This window comes from Trachurus trachurus (genome assembly GCF_905171665.1).
Source record: "Trachurus trachurus genome assembly, chromosome: 15".
Classification (NCBI taxonomy): Eukaryota; Metazoa; Chordata; class Actinopteri; order Carangiformes; family Carangidae; genus Trachurus; species Trachurus trachurus.
Genome location: NC_139906.1, coordinates 13,502,110 through 13,523,626, shown reverse-complemented (window position 1 = coordinate 13,523,626; position 21,517 = coordinate 13,502,110). Strand labels below are relative to the sequence as shown.

At 41.2% G+C, this 21,517-nt stretch overlaps 2 protein-coding genes across 2 annotated transcripts in view; one reads left to right on the top strand and one right to left on the bottom strand.

Annotated features, from left to right (window-relative positions):
- Positions 1 to 5,279, bottom strand: part of smndc1 (survival motor neuron domain containing 1) — a 286,609-nt gene extending 281,330 nt beyond the window's left edge. The window contains exon 1 of the mRNA XM_083988211.1: positions 5,267 to 5,279. The gene's annotated coding sequence lies outside the window, so the exon portion shown is untranslated. The remainder of the gene's footprint in view (positions 1 to 5,266) is intronic.
- insyn2ab (inhibitory synaptic factor 2Ab) lies at positions 190 to 21,505 on the top strand. Its single transcript, XM_083988210.1, has 4 exons — positions 190 to 275; positions 8,368 to 9,538; positions 13,395 to 13,466; positions 20,997 to 21,505. The coding sequence occupies exons 2-4, from the start codon at positions 8,373 to 8,375 to the stop codon at positions 21,178 to 21,180; spliced, it is 1,422 nt and encodes a 473-aa protein (XP_083844336.1). The 5' UTR covers positions 190 to 275; positions 8,368 to 8,372; the 3' UTR covers positions 21,181 to 21,505.
- Positions 21,506 to 21,517: the final 12 nt, after the last annotated feature.

Sequence of the window (21,517 nt, the reverse complement as noted above, 5' to 3'; positions counted from 1 at the left end):
GGGATATCAGTGAGGACCCGATGAGGTTTTTGAGGCAATGTCTGTCTGCTTTTTTCCCCTCTTTCATCCCGACAACCTGAATCTTTCGCCGGATGTGCCACAACTACTCCAGCTGTCACTGCACCGGCTGCCTCTCTCTCGGTCCTCCCGCAGCCTGTGAGAGCTGCTCCAGGGGTCGGACGGTACCCTGGCGCCCACTGAATACATGGATGAACGCTGGCTCCACAGGGGATCTGCGCTTTCTTGTCCTTTGCACCTCTGATCTGTTTCTCAAGGTAAGGAGTTATGCTCCCTTTTTTTTCTCTTTTTTTTTTGGAGTTGCACACAGGTAATGCAAGAAGAGTGAGGAGGGGAGGGGAGGGGGGGGGGGGTGATGTGGTCTGCCTTTTAAAATCTTAATTGATTCAAAGTGGATATGTGCGGCATCCTTAAATCACAATGACATACTGTTAAAGTGTTGGGTTAGTGTTGCCTGCATGTGTATGATGATCCCCGCATGCATTAGATATGGATAAATGGAGGGAGGGGGCATCTCTGCATCCAAGCAGTGGAAGGTTTAATGACTAATCAGATGAGCACGTCAAAAGGTTTCGCTCCAGAAGTGAAAATTCAGATGAATGGTGACTGACTTTGATGAACACACTTCATCATTATATGTGTGTCTTTGCTTGCCTGTGACAGACATGCAGTGTTTATCTGATGAGGCAGGGGGCTGATTATCGGGACTGCTATACTTGTGAATTGTGAAGAATATTGATGAGCGCTCACTAATAGACTACTGCACATCGTACTGTAGCACACTGTCAGAATGATGATCATTTATTGGAAAACACCTATCGTATTAAGCGGCGTAGGCTACATGACATTCGTACACGATGAGTGATGTTGCTCCTCAAGGCTAAATTTGATGAAAGATGGATCGAGACTTATCATGACTAATGACATGTGTGATCAGGGGAAGCTCTCGTGGTACTGCATCACACACAGAACTGCACTTAAATTTGCTCTCAGCCGTTGCCCCCCTTCCTCCTCCTCCTCCTCCTCCCCCACCACCCTCCCATCTCTGTCTCTGTCTTACCCTCTATTTCTTACACGTCATTCCTTGACTACCTAAATTTACAGGAAACACAGACAGGGTACAGCTTTAAGGTGCCAAACAGACGGCGGCTCGTCCATCTCAGCATTCTTTTCACTTTGTAACTCGTCCTCTACATTACACCGGAGTTAATCATCATCTCCACCTGAGTACACGTGTATACACAAAGCCCTACCCTGTATGAATCAATGAACTCATCAGGGTGATGCACTATAGATGTAAGCTATGAAGCAGATGCTGTCTTTTTTTATATTAGACAAAAAGAGACACCATCAGGAGAGCATGAGATCAACCAAAAAAAAAAAAAAACCCAGAATGCCCTTCTGCATGTCCAAACTTACTCTTCCCGGGGATCCATTTCACAGCTAGTGCTCTCATCCAGGAGATACAGGAATGGGAGCTTTTTAAAACCTCCTGCTATTCCCTATAACAGAAAGTGCTGCTCAGTGATAAATCTTTTAAGCCAATGTCATAAAGCAAACTTTCACAGGTGTAGCCTGCAGCCTGGATAGATACAGATAGCTCTGGACGACAGCAGGAATAAAAGGATGTATGCATGGATGTGTGCGAGTCTCTGTGCGTGCGTGACTCTGGAGCTCTCAAAACTGTGCAGGGATTGTTTTCAGAAATTGAACACAAGACAATATAAAAACTCTTGGAGCAAAAGGGCTTACATTGTTGCTGGAGGAAGAGCTTGATGGTGCATTGAGGAAAAAAGATTACAGCAACACAGAGCGTATAGGGCCAGAACCTACACTATAATACACACATGCACTGTACTTTACAGTTAAAGGTGCGCACACAACTACAAACGCACAGCCTTATGGACTGGGCAAAGGCATAGGTACGGTATGGTGCAGTGATATCTCGTCCTTTACATTGTGCTTGTGACGGCATAGTTGGTGCAATGTCACACTGTAATTTATGCAAATAGTGGGAAAATATTCCTCATGCAAAATGGATACATTGCACCGTAACAATGCATTCAGGGGATGATGAGCATGGCATCAACCTGTGTTGTAATGAGGAGTGAAGCATTTACCTTGCAACACACAACTCAAATGATGAGCTGCAGCATTGAAGAACATCTCGTGTTTACGATGCGCTCAGTTTGCAATGCTGGTGCAGTGGCACTTACTATGTTTGAGGAGAGGGAGGCCACTATAATAACATTACTTAACCATTAATGAGAGTGGCTAGGCAGTGTTACTCTATGTAAATATCCTAGGGATACACTTCAGTAATTATTGTGTTGATGTGGTCTGACAAGGATGTAAGGCGATCCAAGCAAAGCCATCTCTTTCTCTCCGCTTTGAGATGGGGCATAAATCATGAGTCAGCAGTGTTGTGGACCTGTTATGGCATGGAAAATGGATCCAGCCCCGTATTAACGTTCTTTACAAACAGCCACGTTTCTACAACGTTGTGGTCAAAATAAATCAATCATAGTACTGTAGCCAAAGGTGTTTTTTTTCCCTCCTCCCCTTTCTCTCATACATGCAGCATTTCAGCGTGAAGAACTGAAGGGCAATTGGAACAGACAACGTGGTCTACCAGGGTACATAAGGAGATTTCAGAGGATTACTTTTGCAATTTTAGAGTCAATGCATTATTCATAATCCTTTGGATAGCTGAGGCCAAATCAGGGAAGGACCTCAGGTCATTAGCAGAGATATAGCTTGCTTTGAGAAGAGGAGGAGGAGGGCTTGGAGGAGGAGAAGAAAGACGACGACAAGGCAAAGGAGATTCTCGTTCAGCTATCTGAATGTATCCATGTGTCACATCAGCCTCCCTCTCTCGCAGGCAGCCCATCCTTCGTCTCATTCTCACTCTCAGTGTATCAGACTTCCAACAATAATAAGTCAGTGAAGAGCTTTCCTTTTCTTCGTGTGAATTAGCATTTAGCTGCTTTACATGCCTTACATGACTGCATAAGAAATTGTATACGCTTAGAGGAGACTTCCTGCAGATGTGATTACCTTTTCAGTGGTGTGAGATTGGTATTTCTGAGTGTGAAATAGTATGATCCCGTGTGAATCAGCCTCGAACAAATTCTTTTTATCTGTGGAACCGCTTCTGACAAACAACTTACACTAAAATCAAAGTGCATACTAAGCTATGTTTCAGAACAAATACCACCCCCAATAAAATTCAGCTGCACCAAATTTCAAAACAACTGTGTGTAAATTCATGACACAGCATACCATATTGTTCACGTATAATGAGATTGAGCTTGCTGCTTGTTTTTTTGTTTTTTTTCCCCTCTTTCTTTTCTCATCTGGCACTGAACACCTTGTAGTGACTAAAGTGACACAAGGAGCTATTGGCATGCAGTTTTGTTTTTTTCTTCCAGCATTAAATATATTCTATCTCATCAACAGTTTGAGCTGAGAGTTAGGTTACAGTGGACGGTCTGCAAGGTGAAACACATGGCAGGAGTCCCAGGGAACTCAACCTCAAGTTTTTTTTTTATTATTAGTCCTTGTCTGTTGTTGTACGCGTGAGTGTGTGCGTGTGTGTGGGTATGCCTATGCAGAGGCTTCTTAAGATGCTGGCAAAGGCCTCTTTTCGAAAGGGTGAAAACACAGCTGACACACACTCAGACCCCATTTACACCTGGTATTCAAATGTGATCTGTATCCATCTGACCTTATCTCAGTGAGGACCAAACATGCTAATGCAGGATGTAAATGCACTGTGATCAGATGGATCTGCCTGACCGCTTCTGGAGGTGATCTGGCTCACACACTGCATGCAGATCTTAGGTAGGTGTAAACATAATCTTTGACACCTACAGCTCATTTGCCGCCAACTTGCATGACTCAAGTGCAGGTTTATAGCCGTGGAGGACAGGGATCTGATCTCAATGAGCACAGCTGGGACACACTGGAAATATCAGGTGTAAACGAAAAAATTAGGATCAGATTACATTTAAATACCTGGCGTAAGCAGAATGTAAAAACTCACACACTTTCTGTCTCTCTTTTTTTATACTCATAAGCGACACAAAAGGGTGCACAGGCACACACGGGAGAGAAACATGTACAACATATAGCATACACAAGTGCCCATATGCACGTACACCCACACAGCAACTATGCAGAGTCACATGGAGCAAAGACAGTTTCTCATCATCAAAATGATGTATTCTGCTCATATTACACTGGGTTACTCATTCTTTTGTGCGTACTTCTAACCAGTCTGGACATTACAGACTTCTAGCTGCACTGCAGATGTAGATCAACTGTCGATCAGAAATTAACATTAGTCTAATCTCCCCTTCCTTTTCCTGGGAGCTGTGAACTGACAGTACGGAAATGTCACTTCAGTATAAATTTCCCCCACCAGAACAATCACATTGACGGATTTACAATGTCTCCGAATGATAAAACACGATTACGTTCAGTGAAGCTGCAACACCATGAATAGCTTGCTTTTGTGTGGTAATAAAAGATTCATTGGAGTTTATTTATCATGTGGTGTCTTGTCATATGAAAATGATTAACCAGCTCTTTCTGATGTTTCCTTTCAACCATATCTGACATAATTTCATTTCCTTGTACTGCTTTATATTTTTTCATGCACTAGCAATGGAAATGTGTTTCATCACGGATGAGACAGAAATTGAAGTGTTTCTTATTTGATCATGTGAGACTTAATACAAAGTTTTGCATGGCGGGGGTTGCAAAAACAGGCAGCCCTTTGCCTCATGAAAGTCATTTTAGCTCCTTGGTGTGATCAAAGCCGATTCATGACTAAGTCAATATAATAAAATCAAGCAATCCAATTGGATGTGTGCAACAAAAAAAAAAGGACTTAATGACAGTGAATGACTCCTGCATCAGTAGTACGGAACATCAATACTGTCCAATCACAGTGCTGTGAGCTCTCATCACAGCCACTGGATGTGACACTACACCACCAGCACCAAATCAAACCAAACCAAACCAAGCGCTTCTCAACACTACGACACCCCCACCACCCCGCTGCTGGTCTAGTAGCTAAAAGCAACCTCGCTACAACCGTTAGCATTAGCAACATTAGCCAAACATATGTGGGACAGCGATAAAGCTATTATTAAAACACCGGTCGCACTCGATTATTAGTGAAAACGGACATAGCATTAAGTAGGCTAGATATCAAGGTACTCACTCACGCTGTGGAGAGGGAAAGTCGGTCCAAGCTGGTGCTCCTTTAGCCGCTCGTAGTGTCCTCCATCTCGGTTTAGCCAGTCCGGTGTTAGCTCCATGTTTGAACTGGGAAACAAGTTCCACCTTGCAGACAAATCCGGTACAGAAGCTGAATGAAGCAGGTAAAAACTTTAAAAACATACTGGGTGTGTCGACAGACAGTCCACCAGCTTGATAGTTGACAGTTACCTTCCGGGGAGGACAATCCAACAGGTGCTTATACCTGCTGCACATGACCTGAGGGAACTACACGCCTGCGCACATATAGGCTATGCACTCACGCCAAGCCGTTTTTTTTTGTTTTTTTTTCGTTTTTTTAAAAATTATTATTATCTTTACCAAGACAGCTAGAGTGTCTAAATAATGTCTAACCCCTAGGCATAAAGTCTCTTGTAGTAGAGTCCATCATAAGGCCTGTATAAAAATATCTAAACAAGTAGGCTAGGCCTTGTGTTGAAGCACATTGAGAAAATATGATGAAATATATTAAGCAGGAAGAAAGAAAAACGTGTCTCATATTATTACAAATTATTTCCATTGCTACATCAATGTCTTATATTTAATTCAACTTAAGTAAAGTTTTGGAAGTCAGGGATAAATAGGCTACAGTAGGGAGATTTAGCTACCAAATTTGGATTTAGCCTATGTTTATAAAATATTTCCTAATCACATCAAGGAATTTACAAGTGCTGTTCTTTTTGTTTTAATATGATAATGTCTTTGGCTTTGTGGTTTACCAAATTCTTGAAGGATTTCAAAACAAACTGAGTCAGAGGGGGTGTAACTTTATTTTCAGCTCATGTCACCATTAGGCCTACTGTACTATTTCTTATTTGAAATAGAATTGTTCTGCCATTAACTCAAAACCTTTGAGTTTTGGTTCTAATGATCACACTGCTGTGCAAGCTGCTAAAGCAGTGATTTCTAAACCGTATGCTGAAATGGTTATTAGAAAATATGCTTAACACTTTTTGCAGACTTTAACACTCCCACTCAAACGTGACAACGTTGAGAGGCAAATCTCTGTGTGTGAACTGTTTGTTTCTCAAACCGTTTGCATCTTCTTGATATAAAGCTGTAACAAACAGTATCTTGTAAACATTTGATGTTTCAGGTCAGTTCAATCTGCAGAACAGATTTCTACATACAGACTTTTCTGTTTGGTGTTTACGCTCTCACCTCATCAGTCCACTCAGCACAGTTAGACCAGGGGGTGATAATAATAGATTTCCCTCCAGAGAGTTTAGGTACATGTGGAGAAACTCTAACATCAGCTATTATGTAGAGTCTAGTATGTGTGGGCAGCTGCTGTGAGGTCATTTCCTCTACCGAGGACCTCAGAGCACAAAGGGAATACATTATTTAGTAAACACCTTGGGCTAAGCACCAACCACAACACAGCCATTCAATAACAAAACACCTCAACCATTGTGTGAAAATAGTGAGCAGCACACACAAAAATGTCATATGAAATGTTACAGCATTGATGGGGAGACAACCACGACCACAGTGAGCTTATGGTTGGCAGTGAGTGCAGCTGAGTGTATCACTGCTGAGCAGAGAACAGAAGATCAGAAGTTTAGATGTAATTATGATATGAAGAACAGTGAAGCGAGCTGTCACATGAACCCATTTGTTTGAATTGGAGTGTTTCACTGACATATGGCTGAATATCAGCTGTGTGGACTAAATGTAAAAGTGACTGTCTCAAGTGCCAAAAGGCAAGATTCACATGAAGCCAAGTGAACGTCATGTTTAAATGATTAAAGCTAATGTGCACCATTACTCTCTAAGGGAGACTGGGTTTGCAGTGCTCCAAAAGGAAACCCCCAAGATGACATCAGCCAAGAGAGATATAATCCACAAAACCCTGCAATGCTTCTTATACTGAAACATGAGTATTAGGCTATTCTTTCACCACTGCAGACATCAGTAACATCAATTTCCCCACGACACATTTGTGAAACAGAAGGCAAACAAAAAGAAATGTTGGAAATTAAAATGAAAAATAAAGCTGCAGCAGCCTTGTACTTTTGTGATATTCTCAAGCAATCATCTCCTGAACAAAAATAAACATGGACAGGAACTCATTATGTACACTGCATATTAACTCAACAAGATAATACTTAGATTAACGACGAGGTAAAGCAATAATCTGGCAACTCAACAGTGATAAGTCACTGAAGTTAGCACCAAACCTGTTCTGAGGTGTATGTTTGAGGCTCATAAATGATAGAAGCAGCAGCAGCAGGCGAACTGAGTTTGTAAATGGTGGCAGCAGCAAGTCTCATTTATTTACTCCATGGTCAGGTCGGTGACTCACTCAGAGCACTTCCACAGCCAGTTGAGTCACATGTACAAAAGTTAATTATCCAGCAGTATTTGGTTCCAGAAATAAAAGGTTGAAGGTACAAGTCTGTGTGCAGAAACTATGACTCCTAAAGTGCATTTCTTCAAGAGATGTCCAAAATTGTGTCATTGGAGGCTAAAGATAAAGCAAACAGATTTCACAGTCTGCAGGTTAAATTAGTTCAGATTCCAAATCTGGGTAACTTTTGAATTAATTTTTGCAACTATTGTTCTCATTTGCAACGACAAAGCATTTTGAATTTGTCACAACTCTGACTCATGCCTCTTCTCTGAAGCAGCTGTGGCCAAGGCTCCTGGGTATAGCAGTATTTAAGGCTGTCTGCCATGCCAAAAAAAGTTGCGGTAATTAAAAGTAGTCGCATAAATCTATAGGATAGTTAAGTCGTCTGGGAGTTGGAAAAAAAATAATCCAAAATCTGTGCGACGAGATACTTAGATGGAGAATTAAACTTGATTATTTTCGTCTTTGTTGTGTAGGAGTTTTTGAGGTTTTACTTTTGGCACATTTCACCAAGTGTATTGATAAATACTGTGCTTTAAATTGTCAGTCTTGGGTTTGGATGTTGGATCGCACATCATGCCTTTAACAGAAGCTTATGATGTGCTGCCAGAATGTAAAGTTGCGGTCCCGAAAGGAGAAAAAGAATCGGGTCATCATAACAGAGTAACACACAGTCTCTGATATGTCTCCCTCTTTTTTACCTTTTTCAGGAAATATGGTGAGCAAAGAGGACACCAAATGCGTTGTTCTCTCAAATTCAGATGAATCAGATTCAGAGACCGGTCCATCACACAGTCTTGATACCCAGTCCGGACCAGAATCAGGCAAGCAGCAAGTGAAGAAAAGAAACAAAGCCTTACAAGTGCGTTTTAAGGATATCTGTGAAGCTCAGAATGAGCATCGGGGAAGACGCTCCAGATCCATTTCTTGTAAAGTAACACACAGAAAATACATGACCATGCCTGCCAGACGCTCTATTCCAAATGTGACCAAGAGCACTGGTGTCCAGACCTCACCGGACCTCACTAAGCGATACAAGACTTTCCCTTTTGAGAGGAAAAAAGGACATACATTTAAACATACTGCTTTGGTAGAAGATTACAGGGGACAAAACAATGGGTTTTTGAGTGACATAAAGGCCGCAGGAGATGATGGACAACCTATTGGGGAGTCCTCTAAGTACAAGGGTAAGATTGTGGGGCAGACAAAAGCATTGCTTCACCACACTGATGACAGCAGTGATACAGAGGATTTGCTTTCCAGTGCCAACTGTGTGGACGGACCCTCGTGCCCAGATTCCTCACATTTCTCGGAAGAGGGCCATCCGGGCAGCCCCCCTTCCAAAAGTGAACAAGAGTACCAAGTTTGTGGAACAAGGACCAAACACAAAGGATTACCCAAAGAAGACAAGGATGCTGGCGCATCCGCAAAACGTCAGCTGGCTAACTCTGAGTTTTCTCGTGACAAGTCAAAGGGCAGTGGTCCTGTCGCGTGGAACTCTTTGACACAGGTGGAGTCACTGGGAAGCCCCTCTGTGAGCTGTAAACGGAAAAAGGGCGCACAGCTAAATGAACAGCAGTCACATACACTTCCTCATAGTGCCAAATGCTCTGTACAGTCACAAGGGCAATGTCGGACAAGGCATGTATCAGCCTCCTCTAAACTCCAGCAAACAGTTGGGGGGGACGAGGGCTTTCCTCCAGGAGACACCAGAGCCCCAGGCATGGGGAGCAGCCAGCAGATAATGCCCTTATCTGGAGACAAGGATATCAAAGCACAGCTGCAGGCCATGGAGAGCCTCATCTGCTCGAGCCAGGAGACCATCAAGGTTCTGCTTGGAGTTATTCAAGAGCTGGAGAAAGGTGAAGCACAGAGAGAGGGGTGAGTAGACTAAGCCTCACAGTGCACACCTTTACATTACATAATATCAATCAAACATACACAAATATACACTGTGTGTACACATGTGCCCATTTCAGTGTGGTGCCAGAAAAAAGATCAACGGTAACTTTTATTCATTATTACAAACTGAATTTTCTTAGCTGTGGCTATTATGTCTAATGGTTATTATAATATTGTTTCCAACAAGGTCAGCTGCTAAAATCTGGGAACACGGCGACGTCACAGTTTGACAGGACAAAAAATAGCACAAGCAGAGAGCTGAGCTGCATGTAAACTACCCAACAGTTTAGTCAGATTATTTTTAACCACTTTTATCGGGAGTTAAATCCAAAAGAGAGAGAATCAGAAATGTCAGTAATAATCCCCTGTATCGCAGGAGAAACTGTGTACACAATACAGCAAGTATAATAGGTCAAATTTGATCCGGGAAGTCAGTCCATAAACCGTGATGGATGTTTACAATGGACTGTGTCTGGTAATAATTTAATAGTTTGCTTGCTTTCTCTTTCAAAGAACCTAGAGGTGTGTTTCAATCCTGTGTAATTGTATTAATGCTTTCTCATCAGATTTCTTTGTAGCAATATTGTTGACCATGTTATTCTATACAATTGCGATTAAAGCCACCAAAAAAAAACACAATATTGTGATATATAAAGACCATTCTTGAACAGAAATCTTCATCCAGTCTGGCAACTCTGTGAAGTAGCACTTGAAGCTCAATGCCTGCATCACCGTGCCAACATGTTTACTTGATGATGCTTTGTGGGCCTTCAGCATTATTGTATTCAACGCTAAACAATTAATTCTCTGGGGACCATAAATGTCTATATTTAAAATATCACACAGCCATCCATCACATAGGTGTTAATATATTTCAGTAAAAGCCATGATGGTGCTATAGAGAACATCAGAGGGTCACCAGGATTTCAGGTTTCATCCTCTGGGAACCATAATTATCTGCACAAACTATGGTGCTAATTTGCAGATGTTGATACATTTCAGGGATAATTTTTACCTACTGGTTGCAAAAAGATGAAGATTCACCAAGCTTGATAATAAACCACCAAGGTCTAATGGGGCATTTCAAATACACAATAGTACAATACAGTTTGTGTAATTTATTGCAATTGTGCCTCCGGTAATTCTTTATGTGTCATATTTCATTAGAGATATAACTTTAAAGGAGAGAATGCATTAACATGCTTCATAAAGTCCTCAAACCATGTCCATAACCAGACTCTTGCAGAAGTGCAATTGTAAAAAATCAATGTACTCCATTTCTAAAACCCATGGCAACACACAGCAAATTGTATTTAAGCCTTATCCTCATCCAGTGGAGAACAAGGCACCCTAGTGTGGCTCTGTGGAACTTGGTTTTAAAGGCCCAATTAGTGCAGCCTCATAACACATTGCCTTTCATCTCAACAAAACTGTGTCTGCTGTAGTGCCTTCACTGTGTTGTGTTCCATCAACGTTATTAGAGAGGTGCAGTTACAGGATGCAACACCGGCCTACTACAGTACCTTCCAAAATACACTTTCCTTGTTTGAATGGTTGGATGGACAGATGGCCTTCTTTAAAGCTATAGTTTCAGATGAACCAAACAGCGACTGAAAACCTCCCTGTTCTCACTGGGAATAAATATGTAATGTCCACTGACTTTTATGGTGCTGCTTTTAGCATGCATGCAGTGAAAAAAGGAGAGAGGGTAATCTATTGATCCAGCAGGAGTACAGGAGCTATGTTCATGAAATTCACTGCTGTTTTTTCTACTTCACTGTTCACATCGAAAATAACATTATCATTTCATTTCCGACTTCTCTATTTGTTGGGGTTCATGTGTGTGTGTGTGTGTGTGTGTGTGTTGTGTTTCACATCACACACACAGTCCTAAGATTTTCCCAAACTTAAGCAGACGTCAGTCAGTGACAGTGTGACACCCGCAGTACTTGATGTTTGGCACTGAATTGCATGCCTGTATAGTTAATTAAGATAAGATACAGAGTATTACTGTCCCTTGCATGACCTCATATGTCATTGCAACAACAGTCAATAACTTTATTCATGTGTGATGTACATCAGCTCAGACTATTGATTAATTTTTCATAATACTGTTGTACACACAGCACAGAGCTGTTCTCTAAACAGAAGTAAAGGTCTGCCTAATCACTGTGCTGCATCATACCGTAAATGTTATTCAAAGAGTAACATTTGCGGCTGTCTGCTGCTGTGTCTGTAGTGTATACCACATGCTAAATGTGTGGAGCATGCAGCATTTAACCCTTAAATAAAGCCCAAGATGCCATGCAAGACAATGTGACCTGACCTTACTGTAGCTTTTGTATACACGTTATCAATCCAACACAAAATACCATGCAGCTCTCAGGGAGGCAGAACAGCAGGCACGTAGGCAGGGGGTATGGACAGAGAAACTGAAATGACGAGGGCAGGACATATCCCAGGACAGCTGACGTGGGCAAACAACACAGCAGTGTATCTGTGCCAACAAACAGTCAGCTTAGAGAATGACTTTCAGAGGTGCAGTTATTTTTTTCCCACAAGAGGAATCTCTGAAATCATTCTCTGTGCCTTTCTGGCTTTAATACAGTGCCATTGTATTGGGTCATGAACATTTTACCCTGAATGGAAAAAAAGAAGCTTTTTTTTGTTGTTGTCGTGCTGAGCACACACAGTGATTATAAATTTAGGTTAATGCGCTTTGATTATTCGAGTGAAGCTCTTTAAATTACAAGGATGTACATGAAAAGCCAGGCAGCAGCATAGCACTAGTGAAGACCTTGTCTGCGCAGTGAGTTACTGTCCTTGCTCACAGCTGTTCAAAGAGACTTCATTTGAGAACAGGGCAGGATGGATGAACTTGTTGACTTTGAGCTCCCATCAGCATTTTCGATCCACACTGAGGCTGTTCTGTCTCCCATCAGTGAGGTCACCTCTCATGTCATGGTGAACAGTTGAGGTCCGGCCCCTCCACATGTCATCCATCAGGGTGAAGGGCTACCGCGACAGCAAGCAATTACATGAGCAGCTCTAACATGGCCCCTCCTCTCATCCCCCATACAACCGAGGCGTACCATCACATAGTGACATATAGCTCAAATAACGACATGCCCACCTGCGTGCTTATGTAAACTCAAACAGGGAAATATGAATGAAGAACGAGTAATATTAAAGACAGTGACTGCCGCTGTATATTTGATGTGTGCTCTTTGACATGTGCATATACGCTTCTCTCATGCCCTGAAGAAATATTGTTTATGTTTGGTCCTGTGGAGGTGCTTTTCATACATGAAAACCACACTCTACCCCAAACAGTTCATTGAAGCAGTGCACACATGCCATAAATACTGGAGACACAATTTGTCTTTTGATTTTTTTTTTTTTTCATTCCCGATGCTTATTATATCTGTAGCAAATTGAGTTGGATGATAAATAAAAACAGATGTACAGTATAGCCCAGAAGATATAAAGATATTGATTTTTCATTTCATATGATTCATGCAGCATTTTGTTGCCACTTACTTCCTATTGCCTATAGAATAGAGACACAGAGCACATTTTTAAAACTATGTCATGGCAAAGCAAAGTAATCCTATTATGTAAAATCAGCAAGTCTACACACTTGATTAACCGAATCAGAGAGAACTGCAGGATCAAAACCCCTGCTGCAATTTCAACTGTTAGGAATAAACAACACCGGGTGGAAAAACAAGCTGAACAAATCAGTCTGATAGCTGATGCCCACAGGTGTTGAAATATGACGCTCAAGCCTGTCACCGGAGATCACATATATATCTTTTCATCTCTCTTTTCGCAGGCTCTCCTACCGAACGGGACAAGACACAGCAAACTGTGACACTTGTCGAAACAGCGCGTGCATCATTTACAGGTGGGCCCACTTCACTACCAGTATGTCATTAATGCTGTTTCCTGTGTGATGGAATGCATCAGTGTGAGAGAGATGCTTACCAGAAGTGTTTGGTGCACCAATGTGCTTTCTGTACATTTATATTCATTTGACTGAGGCAATAGCTGGAAAAAAAGGTTGAATCTAAAGTTAAAATTAAAGTTTTGTGTGTTGCAGTAAATGGAATCATACAATAAACACCATGGGTATGGAAAGAATAAGTCATAGCTACATGGCAGTACCATTACTAGCAGCATTGTGCACATTGCCTGTTGTACCAATGGTTGCTGGGGAGCGTAACCACAGAATATATGACAAGACAACATTAGATTTATAGCATCCCATAAAAATGTCAATTACTTTAAAACAAAGGCTGGGTTAAGTATTACAGTACTGTTGGTCTTAAAAAGACACTGTATCCTTGTCAAAGCACACAACTGGTTTGTGAGGTGTGAGGATCCTGATTTTTTCTGAGCTGAAAAATGGCTCAGAAGCAGGTGGGAAATCCACTCAAGCTGTAACCTTGTGTCATTTGTCACTTCAATCCAAAAGCTTCGCGGCTGAACCCTCGTGTTACCTTGTTTTCTAAAACAGGAAACAGACAGCTGGTTGGAAAAGACTCTCAAGCCCAGAAATACACTCCTGTACTCTGAAACCTCTCAATTGTTTTCACATAGACGTGAGTGAGTATAAAAAAATAAATAAATTTAAAAAAAAACACAGTCACAAATTAAAGAGCTCAAATCTATATCCTTTCTGGTTATGAAATGAATGAGATTGTTTGCAACTTATGCTTTATGCTTCACTTTTTACAGCTATACACTTACAATAGAGAATGGTATTTTTTTCACCAGCAAGATAATAAGTGTTTATTTTTTTACTGCAGAAAAAGGGAACACTGTCCTGATCTAGACAAGATGCCTCCACTCTCTTCTCCCTTGATGAGTGCATTGTGTGTAACTGACCCAGATTGTGGTGCAAGACCAGAGAAGAACTTGAAAGCAGGACCTTCATGTCATATCAGAAACAGGCAGATGAGAAAACACTGGGCCTCAAGCGAAAACCATTTTTGGCAAGTGGCAAGTGTCATATTCACCAATTTCCATATATTCAAAAGTTTCTCTGAGGCACAAATATATTTCCTCAAGTGGCCCAGGCCTGTTGTACAACTCTTCCTCCCTCCACGGGGAAAATAAAAGAAAGAAATTTAGAAGATTAGAAATTTAAAGACCATTATCTGAATATAAATTTGGTTCAGCTGCTCTGTTGCAAAAATAAACTAAAACAAACAATAAAATAAAACAAAACAAAACCTGATGTGTTATAAAAAGGAAAATAAAATTCTCACCCTCCAGCAGCTTCCTCTAATAAAGCTGCTATCCAGGGGAAAACTCCCCCATTACACCTGACAGTAAAACATCACCTATAATTAAAATGATCCTCTCGTCCATCTCCATGACTGTCACGTCTCCTTGACCGCCCCCCATCTAAGTCATGACTTGCTTTCCTCCAGCAAGATGTTCTCTGGCATCTGAATTCATGTCAGGCCATTCTTTAACTCAGTGTGACTTTGCTCAGACGACATGACAAAGAGAGCTTTATTGATATTTTTCATTTATTTCATTACCAATGAGGCAAATTTAGCAGTTTTTTTGTTTCCAACAGCAGGTTTTAAAGCTCCTTGATTATGCTAATGTTCAAATGATGAGCACTCACCTACTCATGAGCAGGTGGCTCTCATCAAGTTAAAACTTGGTACGAACCATTCGAGCAAGCCTCAGGGGGAAAAAAGAAAGACAGGTTTAGAATAAGAACAGAAAAATGTCTGTACATCAGGCTTAGGTGTAATATGACAATACATATCACATCAGAGATTTTGATGACATATACCCTGATCTTGGTTGCACACTAATCAAGTTCTGCTGGACATGAACCCACTACAACTTATCAAGACATGCCTAAGAAGCTTTCATGTTTTACTCTTTGTGCATCAAGAAAAAGGAGCTTTGGTTTGATGTTGGTCTGGGTAGAATCAAAAATAGAAACAAAAGGTTTTCTTCCATCGATACCTCTCTGAAAACACAACAGGGTAACAGAGACAGAGTGCTGCAGAGTGACAGCCACTCTCAATCCCCAAACCGTTGCAAAACAGAGAACAGCTTTGGATTGTAGTCAATAAAGCTGGAAAACAGATTCAAGCGAGAGACAGAGACCACCAATCGATTACCACTCCTCAGTGACAATCGAAAAGCTGGACCTAAACTCCTTGGTAAAGCAACACCAAGTTGTTGGTATAGTTTTGACGGTTTGGAATAGCTACTGTATATTGTGACATGATACCCGCTGGCTCAGCTTCTGACTAATTTGGTCACAACCACAGATTTTTCTTGTGGTGAACCCCAGGGTTTAGTCATGGGCCCCAGGGTTTTTCTTTGAGTACATGCTGTTATTTATGGCCCTGTCTGCAAAAAGGTTTTCCATTTCCCATTACTATGCAGATGATACTCTGCTCTATATCTCACCTTGTTCAGGTAAATAACACCAGATTTTAGTTTGGACACAGGCCAAAATAAAGTTTCAGATATCATTTTTCCCTCACATTATCTCAACATTTCTCCATTGCCAAGGTAATATTTCTTTTTGTGGTGCATCTGTAAAAAATAAAAATAAAAAATATATACAGTATAGGCTATATTTATTTATGAACTTGTATTGATTATGGTACTGCACTGTTTACAAGCCATTTTAAGAATCAAGGAATAATTGAAGTTATATGGTAAAGTAATGAATGTGACCTCATCCTGAAGTTAGAATTCCTAGGTATATAGTAACCAAAGTCAACAGGTCAATAAACATAATAAACCCTACCTGAAGGCTGCTGCAGTGCATCATAGGCGCCAGTGCTGAATGGTAAATAATTCAGGATCCCCTGACTTTATGAAGCTTAAAATTAGAAAGTTTGTCCCATAAAGGAACTACCATTACCAACACTCACAGTTTGGCAGTTCCCGTTGTCAGAAATTAAATTATAGTTGTTTCAGTCAATGATTATGATCTTTCTTCATAACCATAATGAATAATGAACAAATTATTCATGTGATATAGAAAACAGGGCAGGGAGTTTAAGCAGAGAGGGTATGTGAGAGTTATTAAGAATTGTAAATAAATATGAGCTCATGAATGGTACTCTCTGGGTCTGGACCTACAGTTTAATTATGTCTTGCTGCAGATACATGGAGCAACAGAGTACATTTGGGAGGCAACTGACTGAGTGGCAACATTATAGATGTAACAGTAAAACAATTTGGAAGACTGACAAAGCCCACAGCATAGAGGGGCAAGTCCTATAGCACATAGCTGAGTCTTTCTTTTTTTTTGTTTCCCTGATCTTATCTTGATAAGATAAAGTGTGCCAACACGGTACATCGCTGAAACGACTTGGCTTAATTAACAAACTCTGAACAAATTCTGATGGCAAAAGAAGTGCCTTCAGCCTATTGTCATTAAACCAAAGCATGTGGTGTGGTAATGAAATCACAATGAAGATGCATTCTGCAGAGTTCTAATAAAGTGGAAGATTATCATTTCATCTGTGCTCTGCATCATTAAACTGTTGTTGATTTCAGTTCAACCAAACATTCACTGAACAGAGCAGAGCTGAAGTTGGCAAGCAGGATGGTAATCCATCACGGTCCCATCTATCGCTGCCAAAGCAATTGTCATAAATATCTTAAATTCTGCAAATAGTGCTGTTTAGTATTCTTCAGTAAAATCCACCAGTACAAACCCTCTACGACCGGAAAAAATGAGAGCACCTCTTTATGGTTTATCTCTGCTCTTCATATCAGATGTACTGCATAAAACTACCTCATCACTCACACTGCTGTATGACATCATCACCAGCATCCCTTTTATTATGAAAGTCTATTATCCAGTGAGTTAAACTGCTGATAGGGCAAAAGTAATCACCTTTCTGTACAATCCACTCTATGTGACACATCAATGAGGAGGACTGAGTACAGATGGACCATAGCCAAGTTTAGACCAAAAGACCAATTACTCCTCAAAGTTAGACAGAAAGTGCATGTTGCAACTGTAACCAAGATTAGCAGCCACTGAGACATAGCCCTTAATTTCAGAGCAGCCGAGCATCTCCTATGTCCGATAAATTCAGGTCTGCAGCAGCTGCTGAGCTCAGGTAGTCAATCTATGGGTGATATCCAGACTTAAGCCTTTCCTCTTACAGTCTCCACAGCATACTGCAGCATCTCATACATCACTGCAACAAATAGGGCGTACATACAGTATGGCGAGTGGAAAAGAGGGGGAGAGAGAGGCAGAATGTATGGACGATAAATCAGGGCAAGAACTATAATGATACTGTCCATTACATCAGGGGGGAAAACGGGATCCCTGAAAGGTTCGCTTCACTCATTAACCTGTTAACTACATCTAATGGTGTCTAGCAATGCAGATGTTTTTTTAAGTTTAACTGCCCACGTTTCTGAGCACAAGTAGTTTATACAAAGGCACACTGTTGTTTAATTGTGTCAGCGCTGTAAACAAATTCCATTGTCTTTCATTACCTTAATTAATCCTAGAGATGAACAAAGCCACATAGCTGAATCTCATTGGAATATGACAAATGTTAATTATAATTGTTATGAGGTGAAACAACCCTTTTAAGTAGCAATGACATGGTGACGGTTTTCACCTTCTGCTCTTCGTATTTCCTTGAAATGCTTATCTACATACGTAGTTCAAACAAGATTTACATGAGCATCATTTGCAAATGATATGCGTCCCACCACTGAGTCAGCCTGGAGTACTGCGGGAAGCCCAGTCTGAAACACATGCTCAGATCAAAGCATTAAAGGCTTTTATTGCTATCACGCTGTGTTGAATAAGAACCAGCATTTAAATCAAAGTATATAATGTAGTGCTTCCAATTTGGGACTAACAATGACTTTGAAAAACAGTTTCGTTCAGAGAGAGGCAACTGAAATGCAATATGATGAGAGGCGCAGAGCTAATTAGCGCCAGTGTCCCACGCTGAGATGGCGGAGCGGTGGTTGTTTTGGTGAAGAATTGTCAAGATTGCCCATTCTGTTTTGTTCTCATTAATGAGATTGGGTTTTTGCTCCGTGCGTCTTTGAAGCAGAAAGCCATGTAATAGACAACTGCAACGGCTTTTCTATCTGATACATGACATGACAGGGTAAGAATTTCTGCATCTGATTTACATAACCTGTAGGAAGTTTATACTTGAACTGTTGCCTGTCAGTGGAGGAAATAACTGTCACTCTGCAGTGGTTTAATCTACTATGCCCTGTCATGTAGTTCTGGAGATGCTACACTGTACTGGGCCTGAACCACTCATCTTGTCAAGTGGTGACTTTGAACTGTGAATGGCCGAAGGGGAAATCACGGGAGGAGAAATGACTCCACGCTGAAAGGTGCCAGTAGCAGAAAGAATAGAGAATAGTAAGTGAGCAGGTAGACACTGTTCAATGAATAGACTATGAAAAAAAAAAAAAGGCATCTCACAGCGGTAAAATCCCTCCCAGGAGCAACAATCATTGAATGGTGCTCAGCGCTCCACGACCACAGACAAACAAACAGCTCGCCACTGATCACAGCAACAGCTACTCACACTGCATAGCTAAAGAGATGATTAATCTGCTTTGCTGAATGCCCTAGAAAAGCCTCCCTGTCTCCAGCCGCTTCAATCTGTTTGTGTACAGAGATGATCTTAGATATAGGGCTTTTGTTTGCCCAAGCACCTGCTCCCCAGTGCCACACTCATCGTACAGTGCTGCCTCTGGCTTCCCACCGAGGTATTTGTCCACAACGTACAGTGATTGCAGTGATCTGCCAAGTGATTAATTGCTTAATAATTGCTGAGGCTATTCTGTGTTGCACTGTGCTGCTGAGCTCCTGCTCTGCTTTCTGTCAAGTCAACATTATTCAAGCGGCACTTGTGGAGGACACAGTGATTTTAACATAAAACAAAAGATACAAATAGAGATAAAAGCAGGGGGAAATGAAACAACCGATAGCATGAATAAGAGATGTTGTAAAACAGGTGCATCGGCATACTGCAAGAAACAGCAGTTCTGGCGAGATAAAAGCTTCAGTCTATATTCAAAATTTTCATTGTCAGGTGTTCAGCATTCAAAAGATCTGCAAGTGTTAGCTTTCATTTGAAGTGGAAATAAGAAGAAAAAAGTGCACATGAGAAAGTGAGGAACGAGCACAGCCATGTACAACAGGAGGATTTCCCCTGAAGGCTTTAACAGAGCTCTGTTCTTAACTGACACTTATCTTAAGGGTGAGGACAGTTCCCAGGATTCATTATGTCACTTTGAGTACGGCATATCCGTCAGCGAACTAATTACACTGCCCATCAAAGTAGTTACCCTATCAGGCCAAGCTTTGTACCTTAACATCTATTTATCTGTGTGCAGACACAGAAGGGACTATATGTGTTTGACCTTGACGTGTCAGATGTCATCTCTTTCGGCAGCCTCAGTTCTCCCTTCTACTTTAATCCTCTAGAATTTGAATGACAGGAATGAGCTTTGTAAGTCATGGTATTCGCTGTGCTTTTGAAATGCCGTGTGGTAACTAATGTTGGCAATGAAAAAAAAAATGAAACGGATGGAACAAAAATGCCTCAAACCAAAAATACCAGGCAAGGTTTGTTAAGGAGTGTCATTTTGTCAGGCACATAGCAGATGATTCATGTTCTTTTATTTCCACAATGATGCTTCCAAAATTTATTGCATGCCCCAGGAATAAATACATTAACACTAGCACTACAAATCAATAGCAATAAAGTGAAATGAGATGGTGTATAATAGTGCATTTATCCCATGCTTGAATACAGGCAGTTAATCAAGGTCTGCTTGGCCTCTCAATGGTTTCATTTGGATGGGATTAAGCCTCACATATCTCGCAGGCCTGAGAGATTTAATCGGAGAGAGAGTTCAACTACGGTGCTGGAACAAAATCAGACGATGACCAGCCTGGGATTACACTGGCGGATGTGGAAGTCTGATGTCAGGAGCAACCCACATTCTGGCTCTTTTTTTTCTTTTTTTTAAACACAAATATAATCTATGCAGGAAAAGCCCTTTTACCACATGCAGAAAAAAATACTGAGATGATCCAAAGGAACTCTATTACCCAGAGGAATTTCTGAAATATGGATATGTGCCACAAAAAAATATGTGCTGCCAGGGTGTCTGTCAATGCATTTGAACTGTTTGCCTCCCTCCCAGCCTCCATCTGGACATCAGTGGATTACAAAAATAAAAAATAAGTCAACAACTGAGTCATAAATGTTATAGCCGCCCGAATCATGAGCTTTAAAACCTTTCTGATTAATGTACCCGATTTTACTGTTTTCCGAAATCCAAAATCTGGAATGAAATCCTTGTATTTTCTGTGCAATACAGAACTGAAAAATCGAAATATTCTGAAGTTCTTCTTTTCATGCTTGTGTTGCAGTGTCGAGCTCGACTTCAAGTTGCAGGAGGACAAGCTACAGCCCCTGATGAAGAGACTTTGCCCCCTGGACAGCCAACAATGCCCTGCTCTGCCTTACTCCAATGAAGTGTTCACATCCACCCCGAAACGCAAGTCCAAGACAGAGTCCAAAAAGCATGCTCGCTGGAAACTGTGGTTCCTTTGAATAAAACATAAAGGCTTTGGAAACTGCCTTTTTTATTGGGCACATGAATACCCCTGTTATTCTCAAAATGGATGAAGGAATATTCAGAGGGAGTAATCAACCCGTGGCAATGGATAACGACAGAACACCAGTTCATTTGAGTTGAGACTGCACGTCAAGTCAGCTGGGGGACAGCAGAGACAAAAAACATTTTAAATTCTGTCAAACCTTTTTCTGGCATGTGTGCTGGAGAGGTCAACACGCACCTGCAAAAACTAGGTGAGCTTTGGGATACATTTTGTACATGTATTCTGTGTTTGGCTGGACCCATCATTGTCCTAGTGCCACTTCCCTGAGT